At 39.3% G+C, this 10,456-nt stretch overlaps 1 protein-coding gene across 1 annotated transcript; it reads left to right on the forward strand.

Moving 5' to 3' along the window:
- Window positions 1–1,740: 1,740 nt before the first annotated feature.
- On the forward strand, window positions 1,741–3,646 carry LOC140330422 (lymphocyte antigen 6E-like). Its single transcript, XM_072410538.1, has 2 exons — window positions 1,741–2,250; window positions 3,282–3,646. Exons 1-2 carry the CDS (start codon window positions 2,097–2,099, stop codon window positions 3,479–3,481), a joined length of 354 nt encoding a protein of 117 aa, XP_072266639.1. The 5' UTR covers window positions 1,741–2,096; the 3' UTR covers window positions 3,482–3,646.
- The last annotated feature ends 6,810 nt before the right edge of the window (window positions 3,647–10,456 follow it).

The raw sequence follows: 10,456 nt of genomic DNA on the forward strand, positions 1-10,456 counted from the left end.
GGCATGATGATATATTAGCTCAAGAAACATTGGGAAGGGAAGAGCTTCCATTGTGCACATTTCCATCCACGGTGCAACCATAATAATGGTTTCCTTCACCCTGAACCGGTGTCATTGGAACTATCTTCTGATATCACTGATTATAAAATGAACATCACCATCAATACTCATTCCTACAATTATGCTCAGACTGCTGATTGTTCACAGCAGAACCACTGGGGTTCCCCATTGTCAACCAGTGCTCAACTCCCCAAATTCTTGGCAATTATTAACTGGAATCATTGCAAGTTTTTACGGAAGATTTATGCAGCCTCTCCGCTGCTCAGCCACTTCCATTGATACATTGCCTGTTTAATAAAGCTCACCAAGACTGGAGATGATAGACTATCACAAGAGAACCTGGGTGATCCAGCAAACCTGGAATGGATTACTTAAAATCATTTGCTATTTTTTGGCAAAGATTTTCAACCGTGAACTAGATCCATTCCAGGTTAGCTGGATCACCCTGGTTTTTTCAATCTTGGGGAGTGTTAATCAATTAGGTTCACTGTGAACAGTTCAAGCAAGACTTAAGAAAATACAGCCACAGCAAACTGCCTATGTAAGCCACCTTTAAGAACCATTACTGATCAGTCCTGCGCAGTTGAAAGTAGAACGTAAAAATGTGCCCATCGGAACTTTAGCCTTCTCTCAACTTAGCAATACCTCATTGCTTCACAAAGGTGCACCATTATGTTTCAGGTTCCATTACTAACACCTACAAGAGTCAACACGGGCAAACAATGGAATCTATGAAGTTCATATATCCCCTTCACACTTCTACACACAACACTGTTTGCTAAGATTCATACAATCATTTGAGCCGTTGTTATGGGCGAGATCACATAGAGCTTCCTTGCATACCAAAGTGGCCAAATAGGTAGCATTGACGTCCGCAGGTTGGCTTCCAGTATAACAGAATGGTGATAAGTAGAGTTGTTGTTTGGCGATGTGGAGTTACCATCCATCTCCAATGGCCCAGCTTCAGCCATAAACAGAAATGCTTGGGGCTTCTTGGCATTCCAGTTTAGTCTGCAGACCCACGGAATGTCACAAGGTTTACAAGCAGGAAGATTGCATTATGCATCAAAACCTCCAACAATGTAATGTTACCTTCCTTTTTGAATTTAATGGCCAGGTTTTGAAATTTTACCCAAATTTTAAAGATCACCCTGGCCTACCAATAGAAGGAACGTCTATGGGGGTCTCCATGGGTGTGCTCGGTGGGCAGTGTAAGCAATTATAATTATTATGGAGGATAAGATCTAATATGATATTAAAATATTAATTATTAACATTTCTCATGTAAACTCTAAGGTGGCTGCCAGCGAAGGAGTAAACACATAACTCAAGTTACTTAACACAAAAGCAATACAAATTATAGAAATGTTATTATTAAAGACAGGGCCCGCAACCAATAGTTACCAACCTTTGGCCAAGACCTTTGTGTGGCCCCTCTGCATGGGAAATGCCTTACCACTCCTCTGCTTGCAAACACTTTTTTTTTAGTTTTTTAACCCCCTTCCCCAGGTTATTCTTTATCTGTATGATCACAGCAAGTTTTTTGTATGAGTCTCTCCCATGGAATTCCTGGTCTTGGCAATGAACAATGGCCACCCAATCATATGTTCTTGCAAGCTGGATAATGAAGTACAAGAATGTTACTTTTTTTCCTCCAGTGTGTGAAATCCTAACTGATCGAGGCAGAAAATCTTGCTGCAAAAGATCTGCAAAGGAGATGAACCTCTGTCTGACCACAAGGGATACCCTAATATAAGCCCAGCTATACATAATCAATAGGTGTATTGGCTGTAACTCACAGAGGTGCATGTTGTATTATTAAACTGTATTTATATAGCACCAACATATTACGCAGCGCTGTACATTAAATAGGGATTGCAAATGACGGACAGATACCAACAATGACAGGAGGCGAGTTTTGAATCATTTTTGACCATAACCTGTAAATCCCACAGGAAGAGCCATGAACTGAATGATTATTTCAGAAGGATTAATTGGGGATTGTAAATCATGAACTCCAAATCTGATAATCAGTGATGCTGAAAATAAAATGTTTCTCTTTTTTTCCAGCCTCCTCACTACAATGTTACACCTGCACCTCCCAGAGCTCCAACACTAACTGCATGGTGCCGACTAACTGCTCCGCCTCAGACACAAGCTGCATGACCTCCGTTGTTGCTGGTGGAATCGGTAAGGTTATGACGGGGCCCGCTCTGGGTTTGCCCCATGAATTATCTGTCAAAAGAGCCAACCAAAGAATAAAACAATCATTCATTGCAGCTTGTCAGTCTGTAGATGTGGTGGCTGCGCTAGATTTCTTTTCTCCAAGTACAGAAACGTTCCTGTTGATCCTGCCATGAGTCCTTCTAAATCCATTTGTACTAACTCAAATTTAAAACAATGGTAGAGGCTACTCAGACCATCTTCTGAGAACAAAACCCCCCCCATGTATCAAGGATTAGGAGAGGGTAGGTATTTAAAGCCCAAAGCGGAAGGGAACCCTAGGGTGACAACTCTGCTCCTCCATAGAATTCGGAGGACACCCTAAGTCACCTTAGGACAGGAAATGTTATTGCAGAATGTACGTAAAGTAGTGAACGTAAAAGGCAAAAAACCCTGAAAAGGACAACTAATGCAGCCACCACATCCCAGCAATGGTAAGCTGAAATTTATGACATGTTCTTCTTGGATTTATTTATTCTTTATCTATTTCACTTCACTTATTGGTGACATGATGGGGGAGAGCTAGTTGCCTGTAGACCTGAGTTTGTTTGTTTTTTAATTGAAGATCTGCACAAAATTTAAAGAGTTGTCACTCTAATGTAGTTTGTCAGCTGTATCTTGTCAATTAGCACCTGGTCACACCTAGCCCCTCCCATTGACAATACTGGCCCCTCCCACTGTGATATGCAGTGTCTGGGAGGGGAAGCGTGTGAGACAAAAAGGAAGATTGGAGAGTAAAGGAAGTGTTTGTTAATTTTTTGAGTTTTTGCTAAATAGAACAGTCTGAACCAGGGGTTCCTTGACTAATGAGCAGTTTGTGCCTCTCAGGTCATTGTGTGAGTTGTGGATATAGTAAATTTATCAGGAGTACCCCGAAAGTTATTTCCAGGGTTCCCCAATGCTTAAAAGCTGATCTATGTGTTGGGGGATTTCAGTGTCCATTGTACATTTCGGGGTGACCATAACCATGTTGACACCGCATTCTCTTTCATGTACAGGTGGTTTTACCATGAGCACTATCACCAAGACCTGCGAAGCTATCTGTAAAGAGTCTGGATTAAATGCAGGCATCGTTTCTAGCAAAGTATCATGCTGCTCCACCAATTTATGCAACACCAGCGGGGCCTCCAGTATAAAGTCCACATACATCATCCTCGTTGTGGCCCTCGGGTTCCTAGTGACCCTCCTGAGACAGTAAAAGTGAAGCCTGGCTATAAAATGTGAATTAGATATAATTAATATAATCTCTGGCCTTTGCATTTTACTCCCTGTTTATTAAAGATTTACATTTGGGAATTCTGCCCACATATTTTAGTAAAATTATGAATATATATATTCAATAAAAATCAATATATTTACTGTATATTTTATGCTGCATGTGTGTATATATAAATTCATTATAAAAGAAAATGTATCCAAATTCATTATAAAAGAAAATGTATCCTATTAAAATAACGTCCTTTACGCTCAAACACATTTATTGCAACCCTGACCCGGTGTTAGAGATGTATGAGAACTCCGCATGGTCTGACCCTGAGTTCTTGGGCAATGAGGGGCCCTTTCTCGGCACAAGACAGGAGTCACACCCCTTCATTTTAATGTTCACAAGGTTTCAGCGGCACAGGATTTACATAAAGAATATATGCTAGATCCACCGCTACCCAAATAATTTTACTTGTTGTCAGGACTTGAAAGTTCTGTAGCAGCTGTACTGGTATGCTGAACAATTCATTTATATATAAATTCAGCTGATACAAGTACCTAAATTATTATTATTATTATTATTATTAAACAGGATTTATATAGCGCCAACATATCACGTAGCGCTGTACGTTAAATAGGGGCTGCAAATGACAGACTAATACAGACAGTGACACAGGAGGAGAGGACCCTGCCCCGAAGAGCTTACAATCTAGTAGATCTGCATTTATATTATCTTCCTCCAATTATCTGTACAGCAAGGCACAGCCTAAAGGAGGGCCAGCACTAGGAGCCAATCAGGGCAGTTATATTATTCCACCACCCAATAAGTATGCTGGGGGGCGAGTCTGAGACCACGTTGCAATGTTAACAGCACCGGAGAAAAAGGAAGACCCTCGTGTGTTGTGTAGTAGATTTCATTGATCACAAGACGCAGGAAAAGGGACAAGTATTGGAATGACCACTGGTGAATCCTGCAGGGTCAGCATTTGTGACCTCAGGGGTCTCCAATGCAGGGCCAATTACAATTTGGTTGATATCCGAGTGGCGGTTACATGGCAGAGGAAATATATGTCTGTGACAGTTTGTATGCTTATTGACAGTTTGGGGACAGTTTCGTACTACAAGTAATAATCTAAGGAACATCCCCTATTGATTGATCCTATGAAAGACAAAACTTCGATATTGAGAATTAAGGGAGATTCTTTATTTATATTTATTTGTGACCTGGACCTCCTGCCTTGCCCATACGAAACTTTTTTTCCCCTGCAAGGTATACCTTTAAAAAATGGGCCTTTACATCCAGGGTTGTGTATTTTGGGAGGGGTATATTGTTTATTATTTTCTAAAAAAAAGTATTTGTTTTAAAAATATTGTTTAAGAAATTCATTTTCAGAGTGCCTAGGCTTTTTTTAGTTTTTATTTTAACATTGACTGGACTTTTTTATTTCATGTCCCCTATGTAGGGTCAGACATTGTATGTGGGGTAGCCAGTGATAGCCTTGGGTACATCTGCAGGTAAAAAGGGGAATGGGGGAGGCAGTAATAAGGGCAGATCCTGCTGGGGTATATGACAGGAAATAGGGAATTCCTTGGCCTGTTTGTCTTGATTAATAAAGTGCCACTAGTCAAGCAGGTCTGAAATTGTGGAAGGGGCAGGTGTCAGGCCTTACCTGTCCGACTGCAATTTATTAAACCACAATTACCTATCCTTGTTTTATCAGTCGCCTCCCGCACAGGTATGCAGAATTTCATTTAGTCCCCGGGGATGCTGGGATTTGCCGGGTGCAGCTTAACATTTTTTGACAGATGAATACCCCAGGCAGGTAAATAGAATTTATTGCAGATGGAACATCGCCTATCCCTGTCTGCAATACAGACCTGCCTTATCCTGAATTCAAACCAAAAAATATCCAGAATTATAAACACCCCCCCCCCCCCCCAAAAAAAAAAAAAGACTTCACCCTAAGTTTGGAGGTTTACCAAACACTTATTAAATTGACCTTTGTTTTATCCAACTCATTCCAATAAAAGATTGAATTTGCTAGAAGACTTCATATGCATTGTTTATTGCATATAAAACTACAACAATTGTTTTAACAATTGTATATTTAAATTCTTTTTTTTTTTTGTCCGGGTGATAATGATCCTACATTCATTCTAAGTTGACATTGACACACATTGTACTGGTTTACCATTAAATGTTTCACACATAACAGAGAATTCCTGGAGGCAGCACTGAAAGTAAAATCTTTAACAAAAATTAAAATCCGACATCCAATATTTATTAGACGATTTATGTATTTATTAATAATTTATTTAAATTGTCCTACCATGCAGAACCTCCTACCATGTTTTAGGATGTTCCCAGGGAGGCAATATCTTTATCCAAAAAGATCCTGCCAAGGCCGGCCATCCTTCCAATAGCACTTAAGTACGCTTATCCATATCAGCCAATCAGAAGTCACATTTTTTAAACTGCATACTATATTCCATTAAATCATAGAAGCAATCCATATATATTATATATAATATATCCATAGATACCTCCTCCCTATGGGTGACGAGGCTTACCCAGTGGCACCAAGAACCGACCCATTCTTCTGTAGTCATTGTAGTAAAACGGTTAGGTCAGACGGCTGCAGGAGCGTACACATTCATTCATAGCAAGAGTCTGCAGAATAATAAAAAAGATGAACAAGGTAAAAAAAAAATAACCAGACAAAATTGCAATCCAGCTCAATGATCAGTGCTCTACATGCAAAGCATTGCCTTTTTGTAAAGGGTAAGTTTAATCAAAATCCAATTAGTAAAATCCCACAGAATCTTTAACATATCAATATCATTTCCAAAGTTTTTTTTAGTATTTCTAAAATCGGCAACATTCAGGAATGTAATCCCTGATAATCCTGCCATGAAGGTCTTGTTCAGGTACTTCCTTTCATAAGGTGACAACATTCCATATCTTTTCCCCAGTTGTGCTTCCCTGTTGTCACCCTGTGCATGGGAATGATTACCAATATGCATGCTTATCACATTGCATACAAAGAAGGGGATCTTTTATCTGTATGAAAATGCACCAAAAAACAAAAAGCATTTAAAAATGTTTAAAAAATCACATCCACAAAAATGTCACTTTCTGGTTTTTCACCCATGAACTATAGCAGAGAGTATGAGAGCGGCATTGTAGTATTATTGCATTCCCTGCACCACTTACTTGCAAGCAAGCATTACTATGAGGTGTGCGGTGTCCTTGCGGGTTTGTTTTATTTCATTGGAAGGCTGCGATCGGATTAAAGCTGACTTTTCTATTTTTTTAATTTATTCTTCCAATACAAGCACAGCTTAATACACATTTGTAATGCACCTCGCTGTATAAATGTGCAGCCCCACTTTAAAAAAAAGAAAGGAACAGCTTAAAAACAATCACAATTGTCTTTTTAAACTGTGTGTCCTGGGAGATTGGAAAGGAGATCACATAACAACAAATGACAACATTTTACAAACAACTTTATTCAAAAAAACATTAAACATTAGCTAAAGGGTCACATTAAAATATAAAAAAAAACCAAAAAACACAAATGACAAAAACATTAAAAAGATCAAACAAAACACATGTAACCCCACACTTCCATGTAAAGCCAAAATAGTTCAAAATTGGCCCAACAAATATTGCATTCAAAAAATACTTACCAAACCAATATGCAATATCAAGGGTGGAAAACTGGAATAGAAAATCTTTATTCAGGACAAACATTGTAAAGTGGTAATAAAGGCAAAATTTGGCAATTAAACAATATGGCCACAAACACAATAACAGACTTCAAAATTGCAAAATGGACATTAAAACATTCAAAGTTTTAAAAAAAAAAAAAGAAGCTATTGTGCTAAATGGTAAGCAAAGTATCAAATGCAGCAACATAGAATAATTAGGATAACACACAAAACAGAAAAAAGACAAAAGGAAAAAGCATGTTAGACAACACCCTTATATATGCTCAAATTTAGGCGCACATGTGATAGAAATTCACTTGCAATTAGCACTCTGCGCAATCTGCCAAAATTGGCTGTTTGTTTTTTTTGCAATTTTTTTGCAACCACGCCTGGATGTGGTTGATAAATCGATCAAAGGCCTCCGATTTTGGATTGCGAATGCACGAGTGAGTTTCTGATTTTGCTTGGTGAATCAGCCTGCCCATATTTATATAGCGACAACATATTACACAGCGCTGTACACAGTGATCCAGTGCTGCAAAAAGCCAGAGTGCTAACCACTGAGCCACCGTGCTGCCCACCCATGTTGTTCTCAGTGCTTCAATTCAAGGCACATTGCAATACTAATTTAGGCCGGGCATCAGTTATACCAAATTAAGGGCAGTACAGTTGGCTCAGTGGCTTGTACAGTTGTCTTTGCAGCCCTGGGATCCCAGCCCGGGTATTATCTGCATGGTATTATGTTCTTCTCATGTTTGTGTGGGTTTCATTCCAATATCATGCAAGTTAAGTAATTAGCTTCCCCTCTAATATGGTTCTATCGGGGACATTATATTGTAAGCCCCTGTGACTGCCCTGACATTCAGCTTTGTACAGTGCTATAAAATATGTCAGCGCCATACAATACAACTTTATAATATGCAGGGCTGAGCATGGAGCAATGTCTGGAGTTCCCCATCAGCATTAGTTTGTACTGTTTCTTAGTAATGACTTTTTGGCCCCAAACATTAAGCCATTTTCAGACTTGGAGACGTTATATTGTTGCTGATAATGAGCGGTCCTTTGGTTACTAAGCTCCCTTAATGACTGGGAAATGCCCAGACCCCGGACTCCATACTTATTGTTCTCCTATTGGTCCTGAAAAGGCGCCTGTTACCATGTGTGCAGGTAAACTGTGCAACCTGAGATCACCTCACCCAGCCTAGGTGAACACAGGAATGCATGATGTATGTTCATGGTAACGCCTCATAGTCCGGACACAAAGGTCTCACATCTATCGACTTGCTGCTGGAATCAACAAAACTAATGGTACAACCACATGTTTTATAATAAATGAACAGTTACATCCGTTCTTTGAGTGAACCCAAAGGTGCATAGTCCTCCTTTCCTTTTATAGCGAATCTGTTGAAGACATTCTTACCTGGAAGGTAAAAGCACGCCCTTCCAATTAGCAGCAACATTGTCAATCGGCCATGTTTGCTCCTTCAAATCTCTGTTGGGCTACGTCTTTCAGGCCTTGTGGGCAGCCCAACTGAAGCAATGTGCATGGGGGGCCAGCAACTACACCTATGTAAGAATTACTCTTCTCATGTTTTATTCATACAATATCAATGTGTGCTGGGATTTATCTGCAGACACCACAAAACAGCAGCAAATTCTGTCCTCGCCTCACATAACCGTGCACACTACAACAAAACATTGTGTTATCCTTGCTGTGCTTAGCTCACAGTTAATGGCCACTTAGATCAAATGATGCACAGGCTGTGTAGACATTCATTTTCAGTTTCACCCAAATGCACTATGGCAATGTTTCTCAATCAGGGTTCCTCCAAAGCTTGCTAGGGGTTCCCCGAGCAATGAGCAGATTGTGACTCCCAGCCAAAAAGATCATTGATGTCACTGACCTATCTGTAAGGTGATATTCTTCCCACTGACCAGCAATGTAAGAGGCATTCTTCCCACTGACCACCACACTAATATACTGTGATCTGCGGATATAGTAATTACAGCAGAGGTTCCCTGAAGACCAGAAAGTTATTTCAAGGGGTCCCCCATGTAGAAAGGTTGGGAAAGGCTGTACTAAGGTCTAACACCTCTGGCACGTGTATTACAGAGCACCACCATTCGTTATAATGCACTATTTGCACTATTATGCCCTGCAGTGAGCTGCATAGGAAATCTTCTACATGCACCTTTCGGTATTGGCATTGTGGTGCATTGGCAGGACATTTCATTGGATAGGTTGTCCTATGGCATTGTGCATACGTCAATGTAACGTACCAGAACTGACAGGTATAACTGGCCCCTAATGTTTCCTTTCAACAGAAGTCACCCTTTAACTCTGTACAAATGTTTCACAGATTCTAGTCACAAAACCAGTTTTACCATTTTCATTTCAACGAAAAAAAATTACCCCTATGTAATGGTGAAACTGTCATTTTGGTGCCTGAATGAATTATTACCATCTTGTCACAACAAGAGTGCACCAAGCGAAAATCTGCATTTAATAACCTCTTCAGCTCCTTCACCAACATTGTCCTTACAGGCCATAAAAAGTTTTATATTTCAGATTTAGGTTGATTAAATAAAGTATTACAGGTGCACCAATCAGAAATGACCACAGCAGCGTACCGAGTGTTCATCCTGCGTACTCCCCTCTCCATGAGGCAGATTCACCAAGCACGCATTCACACATTCATATTCACAATCCAAAATCGCAGGCCTTTGATTTATCAAATTCCAGCCGCTGGCGTATTCACCCAGAAGTTATAAACCGAAAAGATCTCACCTCTGGGGACGCACATCCACGGCAGCTTGAAACTGGTGAGCTTGCATTAAAACTCACGGTTCCCCTAAGAAATAAATCTTTCACACGCCTTATAAAAAAGGTTTCTGGTGTTCAAATGTTTAAAATATCCATATGAGCTAAGAAATCGGCATATTTTAAAATGACTTATTTTACAGTTACGCGAGAGTTAACTGAGTTTAGCTCCTCTACATATATATTCATAGATAATGATATAGTTCAATAAATACTTCAATATATATAAATAATTGTAAATACTATAGGTATTATAATAAAAAAATAAATAAACTAATATATATTATAATAAATATAGTCATTACAATTATATATGTATATATATATCATATATATCACATATATTATCATATATGTGTGTGTGTGTGTGTGTGTGTGTGTGTATATGTATACATATAGAAAATGCTTTTAACAATAAATCCTGCTCAAGTTTATTTG

The sequence above is a fragment of the Pyxicephalus adspersus genome, chromosome 5 (assembly GCF_032062135.1).
Source record: "Pyxicephalus adspersus chromosome 5, UCB_Pads_2.0, whole genome shotgun sequence".
Classification (NCBI taxonomy): domain Eukaryota; kingdom Metazoa; phylum Chordata; class Amphibia; order Anura; family Pyxicephalidae; genus Pyxicephalus; species Pyxicephalus adspersus.

Bases quoted from the DNA above. Each gene is read 5' to 3' on its own strand.
- LOC140330422 (XM_072410538.1), top strand. From the start codon at position 2,097: ATGCTGAAAATAAAATGTTTCTCTTTTTTTCCAGCCTCCTCACTACAA. The intron at 2,251-3,281 runs GTAAGGTTATGA...TTTCATGTACAG, and splicing joins CGTTGTTGCTGGTGGAATCG to GTGGTTTTACCATGAGCACT.